We start from the raw sequence: 19684 nt of genomic DNA on the forward strand, positions 1-19684 counted from the left end.
GGAACCGGTGAGGGTTGTAAGATACACCTACTGTGCTAATGTCATTCGGCAGCGCGCAGCATGGTAAGGCTCTCTAATTGGTTACCTACCAAAAAGGATTTCAATTTTGATATATTTTTTAAATAATAGTACGCCCGCCTCTTTATAACTACAGAAAAAGCAAGCACAGATGAGCTGAGCTAAAATGATAAAACTAGAAAGTAGTTGTTCAGTGTTGTTGAGCTGTCATCACTGACTGAGATAATTATAGTAACTTCTAGTCTATAGTTAGATCTTGTTTATTGGCACCGTTGCAGCGGGTTAATAACGAAGCGTTTGTAGAATCGTGAAGGTTCTGTGAGTAAATGAGTGCTGTGTGTGTGTGTGTAGACTGTCACTGAGAGCAGTTCTGCAACCTCAGCTTTTCCCTGTTACACTAATAGCTCTGTACAATGTTGTCACAATCAGCTTTGTTCAATTTTTAAATTTCATTCTGACTTTGTATCCCTCTGATTTGTCCTCTCTTGTGCTTCTGCTCTGCTCTCTCTCCCTTCACCCATTTTTCACCCATTTTCACCCCTTTTCACCCCAGTCTGACAGCAAGTGCAGGAATGGTGCCCATGGGTCAACCACGACGGACGCTGAGCTCTTCGACCGTCAGTTCGAGGAGCTGGTGTCCGAGCTGACGGAGCAAGACCTTACAGACCCCGTCCTCGCCGATGCCCTCGGCAGACTGAGAGAGGTGTTGTACGCACACTGCACGCTCACGGTGCAGGGAAACACGGACGAGAGTTTCAAGTCACACACACACATTTTCTGAACCGCTTGTCCCAGACGGGGTCGCGGGGAACCGGAGCCTACCCGGCAACACAGGGCGTAGGGGACACACCCAGGACGGGACGCCAGTCCGCCGCAAGGCACCCCGAGCGGGACTCAAGTCAATGTCTGCAAATCACTTGAACTATGTGGCGTTTTCACTCGTCACTTTGGTGTGAATACAGTTTTAGTCGAGATCGTCATGAATGAGGCTATACATAAATGACAGAGCGGTGCAGTTTAAACCCATATGAGTGAAGGAAATGCTCTTTTCTAGGTCAAGTAAGTGCAACACTTCAGAATTATATGGACATGTAGGTTGGACTGGGCAAGGAGGAAGATTCTTCATTTGAGGAATAATCTTGTAGTTTGTCTCTGTCTCAATCTTGCTTTTTCAGGTGTTAAGGTATAATGCTCCAGGTGGGAAGAGGAACCGTGGCCTGTCTGTGATTGGCTCTTTGCGGGAACTCGTGACCCCCTCTGAACTGTCACCCGATGCTGTGAGGCGTGCCCTGGTGGTTGGCTGGTGCATTGAGCTGGTGAGAGGGATACCAGGGTACTGGGAAATTGGACAAGGAAAGGAACCGATACCTATAGGAAATTTTGTAATGACTTTACAGTTTTAGTGCATACATAATTTGTTTTCAATGTGTACTGATATATTGATGATGCCTCTTTCTCCTTCTTTCCTTGTTAGCTTCAAGCCTTCTTCCTGGTAGCAGATGACATCATGGATGCATCTGTCACTCGGAGAGGTCAGCCCTGCTGGTACAAGAAGGTAAAGGAGTATTATTATTATTATTATTATTATTATTATTATTATTATTATTTAGTACTATTTTTATTCATATCCATTTAGGATTTTCTGTCCTGTCAACAGTCAGATCTAAGGCTACATTCTTTAGAACTGTCAGAATATAAGTAATGATTCTCTGTTGAAAAAGTCAGGGAAGAAGGGGAGTAACTAAAGCACAGAGAATTGAAGTATTCAGGTGTTCCGTTTAAAAGTTTAGCTGATTATTTCCTGTAAAGCTACCTACGATCATTTACCCATTTATAAATCCCGTTGAGTTTTATTGGATCAATTCAGGGTAAGTACCTTGCTCAAAGGTACTACAATAGGAGGTTCGATTCAAACATTTGGCCTTTGAATCTAAAGTCAACAGCTTCAACCACTGTGCTACTAGCTGACAATAAATATTGTGATAGATTTTAAAAGAAAATTTCTTTCATCAGGAAGGAATTGGCCTGGATGCCATTAATGATGCCTTCTTATTGGAAGGGGCCATCTACAGGCTTCTTCGAAGATGTTGTAGGAATCAACCGTACTACACAAACCTGCTGGAGCTTTTCACTGAGGTGACATATACGGCACAAATAAATACACAAATCCACATGCACAGCACTGCTTGTACCTGCTGGAGTTCTTCACAAAGGTGCAGAAAACTATACTCACCAAACCTTATTGTAGTAATAACATCTGGCCCATAAAACTCTCCCTCTGCACTAGGGAAAAAAATGTTTTATGAATGTATATCAGATGACTATACATTTTATTCTGTTTTCCTTTAATGCACATGGAAGCTGACTGTCTGAAAGCTTTCCTTCCTTTCACCTACTATTGTTTTACTGGTCCTTTTCACCCTTCTGTTCAGTTTTCACTGAATGATCTTTCACTGATCTGATATAGTATTGAGCCAGGGGGCTTCCAATGATGACAGATGATAAGTGGTTTACATTTTTTTGTAGCTGAATTGAAGCACATCTTGCCTGTGTAGGTGAATCAAATAGAAATAGCCAAAATGTGGCTGTTGAGTCTGACTGTACCAGTCTGATGCAAGAATTGCATTTTAAATAAAAAGTTGAAATATAATGAATAGACAAATAAATTGGGTGAATGTAAGAAATATGATACACAGGATGGATTCTCACTGGATATTTTACTATTTTGCTATTTTCTTTAGATATAAGGAGATACCTGATTACTGAGCTTTACCATTCCACCAACTCCTAAAGTTAACATTCCCTCTCTGGTTTTCAGACATCTTTTCAGACAGAATTGGGTCAGGCTCTTGACCTCATGACAGCACCTCCCAATCAGATCGATTTGAACCGTTTCACCGAAGAGAGGTAATTGTGGATAGTAGGCTACGCAGTCTCTTTAGTGATGGTAAAAGGCATAATTGAAATACATTACACAGTAATATATACTGACCTCTGTGAGAATCAGATTTAAACAAAGGTGTATTATGTACAATTAAACACATTTTACCATACAACTGCAGCTCTCTTGTTATCCTAGTTTCACTGCTTAACCGCCATCACTTTCTTTCTCAGATACAAAGCCATAGTTAAGTACAAAACTGCCTTCTATTCATTCTACCTCCCTGTGGCTGCTGCAATGTACATGGTATGTTTATCTGTGTATACACGCTATGTATATAGTTACATATTGTATATGCACAAACAATATTACAGTATTTTTTTACTTGTTTTATTGTGCTGTATAACAATTATGTGAGTACATGACAATGCAATATGTAATTATTAAAGTAACAGAATCCTATAAGAAATCGTAGTCACATTTAAATTATTAAACAATTCACTTTACTAATGGCAGGAGTTTTAGAGGAGTTTGTGGAGCAGAAGGTTGCACTACTTTTAAAACATTGTGCGCTTCTGTACCACCCGTTTTAGGCAGGCATTGACAGTGAAGTGGAACACAACAATGCCAAAATCATCCTGCTGGAGATGGGAGAATTCTTCCAAATACAGGTACTCCTACCATCTGGCAGAATTCTGATGCCTTTGTGCTTCAGGGCTAGTTCAGGTGTAGGGGTTATTTGATTTGAAAAATATTTTATGCTTCCAGGATGATTATTTGGATTGCTATGGTGACCCAGCAGTGACGGGGAAGATTGGCACAGACATCCAGGACAATAAATGTAGTTGGCTGGTGGTCACTGCATTGGGGCTCATGACCTCTGTACAAAGAGAGGAGCTGCAGGTGAGAGACAAGAGGGGTAACTTTGTATTAGACAAAGAAATACTTCATCTTCCCACAATTAAACTGATGTGACATCACTACATTGCTGTAACTTATTTTTAGAAAGGTTTCCCTTACTTCAGACATCTATGTCATTCTCTGATTTCTGAAATGTTAAAGATTTAAAAGTGGACTTGACAGACAACCCAACATGATTAACCAAAACAACTGATTATGGTTTTGCTTGATAAATTAGAAAGTACACATAGCCTCTTGCTTTATTCTCTTGCTCCCAGTCTCAACCTTCACATTTCCCCGCCTTTTTTCCATTTCTTGTTTATGGTGCTGCTTGTAAACAATCATGTAGTACAATCAAGTGGAACACCTGGATTTAAAAACTTGCAGTGCAATTCAGGTGCTCTTCTCATGGTTTCACATTTACACTTTTGAAATGATGTGAAATAGCAACAAAGCACTTACTGAAACTTGTTAAATGATATGAGACCAGGATGGTGTAGATAACTTGCACTCTCTCATTCCCCTTGCTTCCAATGGCCATACTCAGTCCTGCTATGGACGCAATGATGAGGACAGTGTGGCACGCGTGAAAGCTCTTTATAACACCCTGGAGATGCCATCTCACTATCGGCAGCACGAAGAGGAGAGTTACCAGCGTTTGGTACAGCTCATCGAGCGTCATGCCCAGAACCTTCCTCATGCTGTTTTTCTGAACTTTGCAAAGAAAATATACAAGAGAAACAAGTGAGAATTATGGAAAAATTGTGACTGGCTGTAGAAAAGGATAGATGGAGAACAAATGGAATGTGTGGGATCATTCAAGGAAAACAACTAGTTTTCTTAAGAACGGAAATGCCACAGTGATCAGCCATCCCATTGGTCCTTACATCAGTTCAATATGTAATTTAGCTTAACAAAATGTATGCAAACAATTTTTGCACCATATGTGAAAAAATGAGGTCAGTGCTCTTAATGAACGTAAAGCTTGAATGTTGTTTATCCAGTTAAGATCCCACTCATGTTTATTTTAGTACTGGCGACCTCTGAATGATATAAATCTAGTGCAATCAAAACTGCGTAGTGTAATTAGCTTTTTGCATGGAAATGAAAATATACCTTTTGGTCTGTTTTCACAATAAAAATGACTTCAGGAGCTGGGTTTTATATTCGAGAGCTCGGTTTTATTCATTCAGATGCTATTAGCCAGATGTTATTAATTGTCTATTTATGAAACTTTGACACTACTGTTGTAAGATTTGGATGGCAGTGAGATGAACTTCTCAATATTTTAAAAATGATGGATGTAATGCCCATTAACACTGTAAATTGTTTACTTTCAGATTATCTTTTTTCCATATATTTTCCTAGGCTGGCTTGTATGTTATTTCAGTATCAGGTCAATACTTCTTTGAATCTTATATTAAATAAACATGAGGAAAGATAATGTGTGTTCATGTCCTGGCAGAAAGGTTAATTTGACCTTTTAAAGGTAAATATATACTTATGGGAATACTAACTCTGTAAAAAAAAAAAAAAAAACTGTGTGTGAGATCCATGAGGTGTAAGGGTGTGACCCAAGGGAAGCTCCTGTAGGACAGTGTACTAGAGTGCATTTTTTTCATTAAAAACACAACACAAGTTCTGTTATTTTCCACTCGAAGTGAACTACGCAGCTCTCTGCAGGTCCAGAGGTGGGGAAAAAAAAACGAACCTTCGCCAGTTTCTCCTTTTCTTTGTACTGTGTGTGTGTGTGTGAATCTTGTAGCGACGAGGGAACTCAATGGAATGAGTGAGTAGAATGAAGAATTGGACATTTGCAGTGAGTAGGAGCGAGTGTTTCTGTAAAAACGTTTGTAAATGAGTCACGTGCTTCCACGAGAACACAGAATAAAACAAGTTGCATAGAAAAAAAAAAACAACAGCACGGCGCGAAACAGCTCGGATGCGGATGGAAACGGGGGCGCGCGCGGGGGGGAGGGGCGCTTACGTCACAAAGGAGGTGGTCGTAAAAAGGGAGGACTTGGCTGCTGAGAGGGAGAGAGCGAGCGCGCGAGAGAAAGAGAGAGAGAGAGAGAAAGAGAGAGAGAGAGTCGCGGTGGCAAACATCTGCATCCGCAGTGCTCTCCTTCCATCTCCATCTTCCTCCTCCTCCGCCGCCGCCGGTGAGTGACATTGCGGGCTCATCTTTTCCACCCATCGTTTTTTTAGAACCAAGGAAGGATTACTTCGTATTCTTGTTTTCCCTATTATTATAAAATATGCATGCACAATATTTTAAATATTGCTGTTAAATCATGTCTTCCCTTTTCCTCCGTGTAGACGGTTGACTGACCGACTCAATGCATTTACTGTCAGTCGTGGTAACATTGAAACATGACGGTTCGTGTGAAAATTGCTGTCAGGGAGATCATATAGCTTGTTGCCATGATGATGTTGCGGGGGAGGGAAGGAGACGATGCGACGGCGGCTGCTCCCCTCCCCGCCTTCTGCTTCTCTCTCCCTCCGCTCCACTCCGCTCCGCTCCGGCCCGTCGGATCGATACACACACAACATCCTCCGCTAAACACGGGCAGTAACGCTCCGAACACCTCATGATCATGATATAGCCAGTTGCTGGCACGCTTTCTTTCTCTCTTATGCATGGTTTTGTAAATTAAAGCACATGATGGAAATGTTATGTGCGCTGCATAACGTACTGTGTCAGTGTGTGTGTGTGTGTGTGTGTGTGAGGGACAGAGAAAGGTAGGTAGGCACAGAAGATTCGCTCATTCATTGCGTTCGTTTTCTGCTCCATTATATTTTTCACAGTCAGTGTCGTTGAGAGATGATGCGAAACAGAAGTGAAGAATATGGTATATGCGTCTCAGAAATGACAGATTTTAATATGAGTGGGATGCAGAACATGGGGATCATGGCGCAAAAGAGCAGGCGGGAGAAAGAAGGATGAAAGAAATGGGAATTTTGCGCTCTTGCCCTGCGGCCTTCCCGTGAAACAGGGCGGAATGAAGGGATGGGAGCGATGATGATGTCTCAAATTGTCCCTCACTTGCTGTATTTCACCAGTGTTGTCGGCGGGGCATTCGGCCCGACCCACTACGAATGAAAGTCTCTTGCTTTTGGATTGTAAAGTTTACGGAGCAGCACGCTGCTTCATCCTTAATGATAAAGCTAAATTGAGGTAAGGACACGAGGAAAATGTGGTACGCTGTTACTGCACCTAGGCGGAACAAGAATAGGTTAATAAAATTGTCATTTTTTTTTAAAAAAATGCCCCAGGAGAAGCCTTGTTTTCCAGCTACGTGCCCTGGCTTCAGTCGTCAATGATACTGGCTCTGTTTCATAGAAGAATCTTTATACCAGGAAGATATCTGCACTTTTTGCGTTCTCTAAAGATTAATCTCTGTTTCTCCTCTAATTTTATTCCTAATTGACTTTATATCTCTCTCGATATTTCAGGATCTGAGCGGAGGCAAAATGTGAACGTAATGTCTGTCCAGTGTGTGGATCGCTCCTTCTAGATTGCACATTAGACCCTTCAAGACTTTCGGAACAGATCACACCAGCTGTCCCTAACCCCTGCTCATAATGTTCGTACCTTCTCGCCTTTCTGGGCCCCGCCGGCGACGGCGCTTTGAGGACTATGAACTTGACGACGTGATGGAATCATGGCCCACCAGACAGAGCATACGGAAGGAGGACAAAGCCTCTAAGATCAGAGCTTCTGCTAATTCCTCGTGCGTAAACCGGGCCAATAAGGTGGTTAGAGGTCGTACTGACATTGGCAGTTCCACAGTAGGTGAGACCAGAGCAGCCCAGGGTAAAAACAGCACAGTTCCATTAATGGCAAAATTGAAACCTAAAGCTGTACATGTGGTACCTGACCCAAGTTCTGTTCTTGACCCAAACTGTAATGAACCAAGTTTGCCTTGTTTGTGCTGTGATGGGCATTCACCTCAAGACAACAACAGCCTGTTCAACCACAACTACAACAACAACAACACCATTGGCATTACACAGCAACTTCAGTCAGAACCAGCACAGCAGCACATTCAGACTGAGACGCAAGAAAAGCCTGAGGACATGCAGAAAGCTCAACAGACAACTAAAGGCTCACCACCGCAATCACAGTGCCTGCAAGACACACTGCAGAGAGAGGAATCAGAAGAAAGTAAAAACATGGAACGCAATGAAACCGATGAAGCAGAAGACAATGATAATAATGATGATGACGATGATGACGATGATGAGGACACTCTGGTACCTTCTTGCTATGACTGCCCAGCTTCACTTCTACAGTTCTCACTTTCCTGCTCTACTTCTTCTTCATCCACCTCCATCAGTAGCTGCTCAGACTTTGAGTCAGACTGTGCTGACACTGTCTCTCCTTCCTCCCAAGTCTTGTCCTCTGATCATTCCCTAACTGCTAACTCTTCAGCCTCAGAGCCAGAAATCATCCCCATGGTTTCCCAACTCCATCCTCTGCCATCATTGCCTCCCTGTTCTCCAGATGAAGGCTACCCTTCTGCCAGATCCTCTCCTTCATCAGATTTTACAGACCATAAAGCAGCATTAATTGAAGAAGGCACAAAAGTGAATTTGTTGACCCTTCTGGAATCAGTGGAAAAGCTGGGCAAAACGGATCATTGGAATCAAATTATTCAAGTGGCTCGTTGGGGCATGGAGGGTGACCTTGGACTGAAGGATCGACTCAGTCACCTGGAAAGGCTCGAGCTGGTCAATAAGGAGGTAAAAATGCTTCATTTAGAAAGACTTCGTGAAGCTGGTCAAGATCTAGATGAAGAGGATCTTTCTGATGCCTTGGAGAACATGGAAGTTTCATGGAAACTATACAAGCGAGATAGTATCTGTGACTCTCAGGAATTTTCAGATGCCGGAGTTGATTTAACTGTCCCCTCAGATTTAGACGAGTCCCTGCCCCCAGATTCACTTGCTCCATCCCCCTTGCAGCCACCACCTCGGCCCCCAAAGCCACCAGTGAGAAACCCAGAAGCACACACGTACATAAACATAAACAACAACATATCCATTCCGGCATCTGCATCTTCTGCCACCTCTGAAACATCTGCTTTTGGCACTGTGTCACCATCTTCATCCTCCTCTAAGCCAGAGCAGGCAACTCCAGCACCTCCAGCTCTTCCTCTTCCTTCATCTCAACCCATACCATACTTCACCTTTTACTCATCTACACCAACCCTTTCTTCACCTCCTCCTCCAATTCCTCCTCCAAGGAGGCGACACAAGGCTCGAATGGAGGCGCAGAAGTACGCTGATCTCCACAATGATGCAACGCCGCTGTCCCTTCCCCCTCCCACTTCCCGACCCCCTCCCCTTCCCCCTCCCCCTGCACTTCCGTCCCCTCCTACTATCCCTCCTCCACCTTCCTTACCTCCACCTCCATCCTTCCACGCCCTGGATGCCGAAATCCGTAAACTCCTCGTTCTGGCCGGGCTCACACAGGCTGAACTTTTAAAACTGAGTCCTGAATTGGGGGTGTGTGTAACGGGCGTACTGGAGGAAGGCGATGGAGAATTATCTGAAGTAGCGAGGACAGAAGATGTACAAGAAAGAGATAAGAGACACGAAGAACATGGGAGAGAAAGGAAACAGTCAACAGAGGATGAATCCAGAGGCGGTGAGAATGATGAGACACTGCAACAAAATAAGGGGTCGGAAGATGTCTTTGTGAAGTCTGAACAAGACATACTAATAGAAGGAAAAGCTGATGAAGAGAAGAAGGAAACTTTTAGGACAACTTCGTTCACGGAGATGGCAAGGAGACGTAAGCGCAATGGCAGCAGCCTGAGCTCTGGCTGTAACTGCGGGTACAGCTTACATGCGAACTCCAACCCTGAGTCCTACTATAACACTGTTAATGTGAAGGCAAACAATCATACTTCCTGTTGTAACAATTATGAATATTCCACAGCTGTCGGTGCATCGCCTCCTCCTCCTCCGCCTCCTCGACCTTTACCGCCATGTCCTCCAGATCTGCCCCAGGCCCCCGTCCTGCCGCCGTTGTCCCTGTGTACCCTCCCTGGAAATGCCGCTCGGCCAGAACGCTTCGACTGGCTTATAGCCTTCTCCCCAGAGACAGAAGCACCTCCAGTAGGAGTGGATAAATCAGCGAAAAGCAGTCCGCAAAAGATGAAGGCAGGGTCAAAGGTCACCACTTTCAAAGAGTTGAGAATTCGAAGCAGACAGAACCCACAACCCGTTCCATCGCAACCGGAACCTGACCCGACCGTCGTAACTCCTGATGCGGATTTCTTGTACAATCTGAAGTGGAGGAAGGAGAAGACTGACGGTGATGGCAGCCAGTGGGAATACATCCCGGAAGCTCAGTCCACCTTCCTTCACCTGCCGCCATTCGTTTCGCTTGCCGATAAGAGGGAAGCATTGCAGGTGAATGGTGGGGATGGCCAGCCGGAGCCCCAGCCTTCACAACGTATTGGATGCTCCGCGAGTGATGGTAACTTGTGGACTGCGGGCTCCAAAGGACTGGGAGATCGGAGAGGAAAACAGGAAGAGGAAGAGCGTGAGGTGAGGGGAAGAGCAGATGGAGGAAGGAAATGGGAATCGAGGACAACAGGTAAGGCACGATGTTGTGTAATTTAAGACGCTTGTTCGTTTTGTATATCGAAAAGGAGTGCAAAAAACGATGCTCTAACCCTGTTGCAGAAAGAGCGGCTTGATAGTTATGTTGATGAAAAATGTGGAGAGGTAGTACAGGGACATGAAGAAACAACTCGACTGAATGGCTCTCGTCACGGGGAGGTGTGCAGAAAATGCAGACTCCAGAGGTAGTATCCCTGAGGGATCATAGGGCGATGTCATTCCCAGGGTGACGTCATCGCTGCCTCATTCAATTATTCATCAGCCCTGCAGACTTCAGGTCTCATCGACTGCTCATCCCCCCCCCTCCTTCCCGGACTCCTGCTCCAGCACATGCTTTACCATAATGCTGCCTTTTCTCCCATTCCCGCTTCTCTCAGTTCTCCTTTGCACAGTTCTAGCTTTCGCTCTACATAAAGCTTCCTTCTAGGCTGGGGAAAAAAAAAAAAAAAATCTCAGTTTTGAGACATTATTTTGAAGCTTTTCCTCGGTTGTAATACCTTCTTTTGCTCTGATTTCCTTATTTTTCATAATGTAGCGCTTTGATTTTAGTCTTCTTTTTTTTTTTTTTTTATCCCCAAGAAGAAGCCATGCCTACAGCTGTTGATTAATTTCCGCACGTATTTCTTTTCTCTCACGAGTTGGATAAAGTCTCTATCTGTTCATTGTTACGTATGTGGCATTTTGCCAGCATTTATGATTCTATGCCTGTTGCCGTATATGCATGTGTGTGAGTGGATGCTGCGGTAAGATCCGGATTTCGTGCATTTCAGACAGCGAGGGTGCGGGTGCCTTTAAGAACGGCGGACAGGGCCGTGCCTTACGCTGCACGCCGGTAGTAGTGAACCGGTAGCAGAACGAGAGGAAAAAAACTGCTCCACGCTCTTTCTCATAGACAGATCCACACCGGGTATGTTGGTCAATACGCTGCCTTTTTCCCCCGCTGCCTTGCTCATACAGGTAGTTGTTCTCTAGGGAGAGGTTCGGCCGCCGGTTCGAGAACAAAGAGATGTGACAGGAAGTCCTGACCGCAACAACAACATCCGCGTAACTCCGTTACGCTGCCTGTCAAGTCCACGACACGAGTAAACGTCACGCTGGCTAAAGTGCCGCCGCCGGGGGGGCCGGACAGCGTTTGTAGCGTCGGCCTCTTAACGCGCAGCCCGCGGGGTTCGGCTGTAGCCTAAACCAGAGTGAGGATAAGAAGAGGAAACGGCACGGATGCGCGTATGAGCGCCGTGCGTGGCGTTGGAGGGAGGACGGCAAAGCGCGCAGTTGTGTATTCTGCGCGTTGTGGGTTAGAACACATCGAAAGAAAGTCGATTGACAGGCAGTGTGACAGGGGGAGAGCAAGTCTTTCTGTGCAGCCGGCGTCCGACGGCAAAGTCGGGGTTACGTTTGCCGCGAGGAGACGCGCTGTACCTGAGCGCCGCTTCTCGTCGCCCGCGATCCCGTTTGCCCGACTCCTGGGACGAGCGCACGCGTCAAAGACAGTGTTGGGCTCTGATTGATATTGATGGATGTGTGTTGTGTCGCGGCCGCCGCTAACATTCTGTCCGTATCTTTCTCTCTCCTCTTACTTTGCCACGTCCTCTTTTCCGTTCCTCCTCTTTTTTGGCGCGCCCCTGCACCTCCTCCTTATCCGTGCATCTCACCCATCCGCCCATCTCGCCCGTCTCTTTGTTCGTCTCTCCTCTGCTTATTCTGCCTCCCTCCTCCTCTACCTCCTTCCCCGCTTGGTTTACCTGGGCAGCGTCCTCCCCCCCGCTGTCCCTTGCGCTGCCCCGCCCGCTGCCTTTCCCCTACTACCTCCACGCCGAGCCCCAGGTCCCCCGACTCCGCCAAGTCGGCCCCGACCGGGTTCTGAACCGCGGGGTCCCTCCGCCAAGGGTCCGAGGGTCACCGTCAAAGTCCACTAACGCGACGGCGCGGACGTGCACCGACTCGTTGTGCCGTAACGACGAAGAGCGATACGTGGACTCCTTGTACCGTACGGATCCGGAAAGTAACAAAGACTCGTTGCACGGCAGCGCCGCAAGCGGTCAAGCGGACGCGGAGACCCGTAGTGACGCTGACACGATGAAGAGCGGTGCGCTGCGTTACGACTTCAGCTGCCCTGCCGGCACGGACTGTGCAACGCCGTACCGGAATCAAGAGGCAATAACGTACAATAAGACGCATAGACAGAGAGGAGGCGATTCGCTCCGCTCTCCTCGGTCCGGTAAAGAGGGGAGCGCAGACACGCAGCGAAACGGCGTCCTGGACGAAAACAGCAATGAGCTCACGTGGCGGCGAGGGGAAAAGAGGCGCAGCCCCGCTCCGTCCGCTTGGTACTTTTACAGCCCAAAAAACTGCCCCATGCACAAAGGAGCCCCTCCCCGCCTGTCTCCCATCGGGGCAATTTCGCCCCCGCTGAGGTCCGGAGTTCCGTCGCCGGGGGCGGATGTGTCACGCTTGCGCTCCCCTCTGTTTCCTCGCAGTCGCACCCTCCCTGCCCTTTCTGCCCCACTTTATTGCCCATATCTCCCTCCTGCCTCTGCTATTGCCCCCCTGAAGGAGCCCCAAGCCCCAATACTCACCAAGCAGACACAGCTGTATACCCTAAGTAAGAGCTTTCTCTCTCTCGCATCACACACACACACACACACACACACACACTCTATCGCTCAGTCTGTCTGTTGTGTGTCGTTGCGGTACTCCGACACTCTTCTCTCTACAAATGTATTGTAGCTGTACTCTTGCATGGACGAAAGCATGACATCACATTTCTGAGCTCATGAGATTACCGCTGAAGTTATTACGACTCGTGTAGTTGCATTTTCTGCTCGTCTTTGCTTTTGTATGTTGCCGTCGATGCTTGCGCACCAGTGTGGGTCAAGAGCGTGACATTGGGATATGCTAATGCAGGATGCAATGTAACTGTATTCCTCTTTTCCGCCTTTGTTAGCAGTCCGTAGTCTGTCGTTTGCCGGCTCAGCGCAGGGAGACAGGAGCTGGATGGCACATGGTACTACGGCGCCTCTCAGAGGTCGCAGGCAGTCTTCTCTGCGTCTGCAGGAAAAGAGAGGTATGGTCCGACAGCCCACGGCGCACAAAACGATACACCAAACGTGGTATTCTGGTATTTTCGTGCGACGCGACTTTGCTACGTATCGAAATGTTGTTGCATCCGATGGAGACACCGGTGCGGATGTGTTCTTCTGCTGTTGCAGCTCTCGTCGGCGCGGTCAGCGTTGCGGTGGAGGCGGTGCTGGCCCAGTTCGGCTCCTCTCGAACCCTGGTCCAGAAGGTCAGTGTCTGTCTCCCTCCCTCGCTCGCTCGCTCGCTCGCTCTTCTGGAACAGCCGAGACGCTGAACGACCGTTGTGGTCTTTCTAAAGGCTCGTCCGGTCAGGAAAGCTGCGCTGATCAAGCTGAGTGAGAAAATAACGATAATGCATTTCTTCCCCTTGCTTTCCCGTGTCTTTCTCCCTCTCTGTCTCTCCCTCAGTCTCTCTCGGATGAGGTTTAACAGCGTTTTGAGTCACCCTTTTGTTTCCTGCAACGCAAACCACTCCACGCGTTAACCCCCTCCCTGCCTTCGGTCCTCGTTCTCCATCGTGCTCCCCCTCCGTCTTCTCGTCTTCTCAGTTCTTCCGTTCTCACCTTGTTTTTCCTGCTTCCGTTCTTTGTGTCATCCGGAACTCCTTATTCCTTCCCCATGTTCCTTGCTCCCTCTTCTTCTCTCTGGGCTTTGCTACGTCTTTTCTCTCCCAGTATCAGTGTTTGCCTCCCTCCTTCCGTCTCTGCCTGCCTCCCTTTCTGTCCTGTAACGCCGTTCTGCACCTCTCTCCACTCCCCTGCCACCTCCTCCCGTCCCCTGCAGGCCCAGTCGGGAGACAGCAACATCAATCCGTCTCTTGGGCGCCTGGTGCTGCAGTGCTTGTGTCCCGCCCTCCGGAGCCTGCTGTCTGATGGCCTCAAGCCCCACCAGAGCGACGTGATCGCGGGGAGAAGGCCAAATTCACCCTGGGGTCTGGTACAGGCTTCGACGCGGCCAGGTACGGAGCGGAGAATAATTTGCTGCGAGGAGTCTGCGGAAGGCGAGATCGCATTAACGGGCGCTTTCGGTGTGTTTGCAAATTTCCTCTCTGCCCTCAGATCGATCTCGTCCACGTCGGTTGAATGTAGTTTAAATGAAACCACGACAGATGTGCTCGTGTCGGTTTTTCGAACTTTCCTACAGGCCCCGGTACGCAAGCGCTTTACAGCCTGCAGTGTCGAGTTGCTGAGCTGCCCCAACTCAAGCAGAGTCGACACAGGTTCAACGCCTTCCTGCTCGGGCTGCTCAAGTAAGCTACATTCGACGTACATTGTAGGAACAAAATCACTGTAGAAGATCACCGTGGTGACAAACTCATTCCCTTACCCATGTACTGCTTCGTTTTACTTAAATGTGACACGTTTTAACACATTGTAATATCGCCCAACAATGGCACTTTGCCTTTTTGTGCTAATTCTGTTCACCTTTTCCTTCCAGCATAAAGCTCTTAGATTACTGGCTGTCTCACCTGCAGTCCTGTGATGGTATGGCTATACACTTCTACATACTGTGTGTTACATACACTCACCAGCCACTCTATTAGGTACACCTTGATAGTACTGGGTTGGACCCCTTTTCGCCTTCAGAACTGCCTTAATTCTTTGTGGCATAGATTCAATAGGGTGCTGGAAACATTCCTCAGAGATACTGGTCCATATTGACATAATAGCCTCACACATTTGCTGCAGATTGTCGACCGCACACCCATGATGCGAATCTCCCGTTCCACCACATCCCAAAGGTGCTCTGTTGGATTGAGATTTGGTGACTCTGGAGGCCATTTGAGTATAGTGAACTCATTGTCATGTTCAAGAAACCAGTTTGAGATGATTTGAGCTTTGTGACATGGCGCGCTATCCTGCTGGAAGTAGCCATCAGAAGATGGGTACACTGTGGTCATAAAGGGATGGACATGGTCAGCAACAATACTCAGGTAGGCTGTGGCGTGTAAACGATGCTCAATTGGTACTAAGGGGCCCAAAGTGTGCCAAGAAAATATCCCCCACACCATTACACCGCCACCACCAGCCTGAACCACTGATACAAGGCAGGATGGATCCAGGCTTTCATGTTGTTTACACCAAATTTTGACCCTACCAACTGAATGTTGCAGCAGAAATCAAGACTCATCAGACCAGGCAACGTTTTTCCAGTCTTCTATTGTCCGATTTTGGTGAACCCGTGCAAATTGTAGCCTCAGTTTCCTATTCTTAGCTGACAGAAGTGGCACCCCGTGTGGTCTTCTGCTGCTGTAGCCCATCTACTTCAAGGTTCGACACGTTGTGTGTTCAGAGATGCTCTTCTGCATACCTCGGTTGTAACAAGTGGTTATTTGAGCTACTGTTGCCTTTCTATCAGCTTGAACCAGTCTGGCCATTCTCCTCTGACCTCTGGCATCAACAAGGAATTTTCATCCACAGAACTGCCCCTCGCTGGGTATTTTCTCTTTTCTGACCATTCTCTGTAAACCTTAGAGATGGTTGTGCGTGAAAATGCCAGTAGATCAGCACTTTCTGAAATTCTCAGCCAGCTCGTCTGGCACCAACAACCATGCCAGGTTCAAAGTCACTTAAGTGATGAGATATTTGTGTTCACGAGCAGTTGGACAGGTGTACCTAATAAAGTGGCCGGTGAGTGTATCGCGCTAGTTATACTCCATACAAGCTTGATTTCTTGTGGGTACTTCCCTGACCCGTTTCTTGCGTGAACACAATTTCCACTGTGTTCTGAGTTGTAAAAAAGGCACGTGTTCGCGTTCTTGCTGTTCTCACTCTCTCCTTTTGTCTTTTGTCATTCCCAGATGTTCTAGCTACGTACTATCTCCCTACATCCTTCATGCGTCTCTCACGGTCACTTTGCCAGCTGCTCTTTGATGAGCTTCTCCTTCTGCTGCAGCCCCTGTCCCTCCTAACCTTTAACTTAGATCTTCTGTTCCAACACCACCATCTTGACCCTGCATCCCCAGCCACGTCCCCAACTGGTCACGCCCCAGAAACAGCACACCAGGATGGCGGTTTTAGAATGTCGCCCAGAGGTTTGAGCTATGGTGGTAGATATCCCCCGGGCAGTGTTTCAGAGCACAGCCTTAGGGCTTTGGATTCAACTGGAGTCAATCAGAGGACAAGCCCTTCTACCACAACCAGTAAGGTGATTGGTGGAGATGATGAGCAAACCAGTCGTAACACATTCGCTGGACAAGTCCCAGCCAGCAATGGAGAGACAGCCTGTCGCCTACTGTGGGTGCAGGACAAAGACATTGTGCCCCCAAGTCAAAGCAGCTTCCCTCAGCAGGCTGGTCAGGTTATACAGCAGGGCTGGGGAGCCGTTTTGCGCTGGGGTGAGCGGCTAGGGCAGAACTGGGGTAATTCTATCACATCCTGGAGAGGGACATCAGATGGGTCTAAGCCACACCCTCCCCCACCGGCCCAGGATGTTTGGTCAGGTGATTCCCATGGCAGTCAGACTCAGCCCGACATCATCAGTCACCAAGATCAGAGTGACCTTCCATCTGGCAGCAGTCTGGTGGTGCCCTGGGGCTTGGGCAGACTTTTTGGGGCTTCCAGGGAACCGAGCAGCGCTCACATGCGTACGCCTTCAAGCAGGTGAGCGTATGGTACTTCAAGGTCAAATACCTGTGCGCTGAGTGTAAGAACATGTCAGATTTCTTAATAAAATCTGTTTCTGCTTTTTTGCATGTCAGCTTCCAGTATTCCTTGCCGAGCACTGCAGTCATAATGTCGTTTTCAATCTGTTCCCCTTTATATCGCTTGTATCCCGAAGGCGCCCGTCTCAGTGGCTGTCCCCTGGGGTCTCGGCGCTCGGCCGCATCGTGAGCCCCACGCAGAATCCAGTGCCTGAGGAACAGACTGAGAGCCTTCAAGAGAAAAATAACAGAGACACAAAGCTCAGGTTGTGTTGCTCGTATAGCTTTTCTTTTGTCCGATTCATCGCACGTGATTGGTGGAATTGTTTTTTCGTTTAATTTTTTGTTATCACTGTTTTGTGTTATTCTCAAGCTTAAATTAGCTAAATAATTGCGTTTCATTTTTTTTTTTTTTACCTTCTCTCTCTACCTGGACATTTAGGTCGGTCCGGACTCTATGTGACCACACGGGAACCGGGGCGGAGCTGAGCTTCAAGAAAGGGGAGGAGCTTGTGGTGCTCGGAAGTGTCGACCCTGACTGGGTTCGTTGTCGTCGAGGAGACAGGGAGGGGCTTGTTCCTATTGGCTACGCCTCCCTAATTATTTGACTTTGCCAGCTAAGATTCTGATTGGATGAGTCGCCAGGAATGGCAATTGTCTTGAACTAAAGCAGCATCATCGTAAAGAAAGGGACAGTAAAATAGCGATATAGTGATTTGTATCTGTGCGGCGTCTCGCTCTTCTCTTTCTCGCCAGGTTTGTGTTTAAAATGTTTCTGCTACTTCTAGTATTCGACCGAAAAAGAAATGTAAAACAAAGTGTATAAATATACATATCTATGAATAAATACATATATAAATATATCTTAAATTGGATAAGAACAACTAATAAAAAAAAATATGACATGTAAAATAAGTTGCAGTCAATTGATGAGAAGCTCAGAATTGTAAAAAAAAAAAAAAAAACAAAAAATCATTAATTGTACTCAGTTATCATTAGATGTTCCTGACCGAAATATATATCTCACTTGTAATTTGCATTTTTCCCTTAAATTGTATTTACAACTGTTATGTAGAGTACTGGAAGAGAGTTGTGTATTGTGTTGGTACTTTGAGTATCCAAAAGCTTTTAAAGTGATTTCAGTGTATTTGGAGCAGGCTACAGTATATATATCAATAGCACTATTCTAAAGATTCAGCTATTTATCGTGAACATAGCATAAAATGTATCAGAAATTATCAGTGTAAAACATCCCATATGAAATGTAAAACTGTGTATCCGGCATATATCCTTCAGTAAGTAGGCATAGCAATTTGGTTCTGTCCATTTATTAGAGAATCTGAGTTTATTAGAAGTAGTAGTAGTGCATTTTTAAGAGTTCCTACGAAAAACAACAATGTTTTTCATTTGAAAAAGTGTATTGATAATAGCGTGCAGCATTTTCACACATTTACTGCTTTTGACACTAAATATCCATTTCCTCTCATGATAGTCTGTCTGTGGATTCATATGCCTTTATGGAATATTGTAATGTCTTTCAATACGGCTTGAGTTACGCTATCGTTTGGCCGGATTTGGAAAGGGCATTCGTTTAAGTAGTCGATGAGAGCCACAATAACCTTGCTGACAGTCTTCTAATTATTGTTATTCTGTTGTAATATGATTAAGTAGAATTAACAGTGTGTTGGCTTTTGCTATGATTTTGTTGGTTGTAAATGTATCAGTTAAAAAAAATTGGTTGGAAACTATGTTAATTGATAACTATGCATAAAATGTGTGGTGCACACCTGTCCTGTTTGTCTACTAGGAGTGAGGTAGGTTGGTTTCACAGGTGAAACTGCATGATGCTGCATGAGGTGCGGAGCACCTCGGAGAGGCCCAGGGAGCCCCAGGTTACCTGCTGCGGTGCCGGCGAGCCTTCGTAGCGCAGGGTGCGACTTCTCCAAGTACTCATCCTACGCAGACATTGGTACAGCTGCAGCGTTCTCAACCTGTTACAATTTGGGTTTCGCAGTTTACTCTTTTTGGCAGTTTACCTGTGCCTTGTAATGGGAGCAGGGTAAACCCCAGCTGGCAAAGGTGAGCTGAAGTGAAAACGAAGAAGAATTCGGGTGGCGTTTTGAGCGAGGTGGTCCCTCTGGCGGGCGTTACCTATCGGGTGCTCGGACCACTAAATTCTGGGAAATTTCGAGGTTTGTTAAGCTACCGAATGAAGGAACACACATCTCAGGAATTTCACGTTTCTGAGACATGAGCTGATATAAGCACTAATAAATCGCTGGTTATTTTATTTTTGTACTTTTTTTGGACGTTTTTGGAACATTTTTGTTAATGTCACATGACAACGCGTGGTTTATCGGAGGGCATTTTTGTTCTTTCTCTCTCTGGAGGACTTTGTGGAAATGGGCTCCGTAGCCGTGTTTAACCTGAATGTTCTGCACCGCTCTGTTGTGTTGCCACGTCAGTCTCTGTTCCACTGCTCCCGCATGTGCTTGTCAATAAATACCTAATAAAACATATGCCACACC

The 19684-nt window shown here is 46.5% G+C and overlaps 2 protein-coding genes across 3 annotated transcripts; both read left to right on the forward strand.

The window, feature by feature from the left end:
* Position 1: 1 nt before the first annotated feature.
* fdps (farnesyl diphosphate synthase (farnesyl pyrophosphate synthetase, dimethylallyltranstransferase, geranyltranstransferase)) lies at positions 2–5106 on the forward strand. The gene is made up of 10 exons (XM_018736632.2): positions 2–63; positions 572–721; positions 1194–1334; positions 1493–1573; positions 2032–2154; positions 2837–2925; positions 3133–3205; positions 3493–3570; positions 3668–3802; positions 4347–5106. Exons 1-10 carry the CDS (start codon positions 61–63, stop codon positions 4545–4547), a joined length of 1074 nt encoding a protein of 357 aa, XP_018592148.1. The 5' UTR covers positions 2–60; the 3' UTR covers positions 4548–5106.
* A 611-nt stretch (positions 5107–5717) lies between these two features.
* On the forward strand, positions 5718–19682 carry rusc1 (RUN and SH3 domain containing 1). Of its 2 annotated transcripts, XM_018738021.2 has the most exons (11): positions 5718–5961; positions 7256–10409; positions 13380–13499; positions 13645–13721; positions 13922–13936; positions 14297–14471; positions 14657–14762; positions 14951–14997; positions 16314–17115; positions 17294–17422; positions 17599–19682. In XM_018738021.2, exons 2-11 carry the CDS (start codon positions 7385–7387, stop codon positions 17762–17764), a joined length of 4662 nt encoding a protein of 1553 aa, XP_018593537.2. In that variant the 5' UTR covers positions 5718–5961; positions 7256–7384; the 3' UTR covers positions 17765–19682. The 2 variants fall into 2 exon arrangements, with proteins under 2 accessions (XP_018593537.2, XP_018593544.2); XM_018738028.2 differs by lacking the exon at positions 13922–13936.
* Positions 19683–19684: the final 2 nt, after the last annotated feature.

Source organism: Scleropages formosus, chromosome 18 (assembly GCF_900964775.1).
Source record: "Scleropages formosus chromosome 18, fSclFor1.1, whole genome shotgun sequence".
NCBI lineage: Eukaryota > Metazoa > Chordata > Actinopteri > Osteoglossiformes > Osteoglossidae > Scleropages > Scleropages formosus.

Excerpts from the sequence above, each read along its gene's own strand:
- fdps (XM_018736632.2), top strand. Across the intron at positions 3,571-3,667 it reads GAGAATTCTTCCAAATACAG|GATGATTATTTGGATTGCTA; the intron begins GTACTCCTACCA and ends TTATGCTTCCAG. Across the intron at positions 3,803-4,346 it reads TACAAAGAGAGGAGCTGCAG|TCCTGCTATGGACGCAATGA; the intron begins GTGAGAGACAAG and ends GGCCATACTCAG.
- rusc1 (XM_018738021.2), top strand. The coding sequence starts at position 7,385 with ATGTTCGTACCTTCTCGCCTTTCTGGGCCCCGCCGGCGACGGCGCTTT. Across the intron at positions 13,500-13,644 it reads GCGTCTGCAGGAAAAGAGAG|CTCTCGTCGGCGCGGTCAGC; the intron begins GTATGGTCCGAC and ends CTGCTGTTGCAG. Across the intron at positions 17,116-17,293 it reads ATGCGTACGCCTTCAAGCAG|GCGCCCGTCTCAGTGGCTGT; the intron begins GTGAGCGTATGG and ends TGTATCCCGAAG.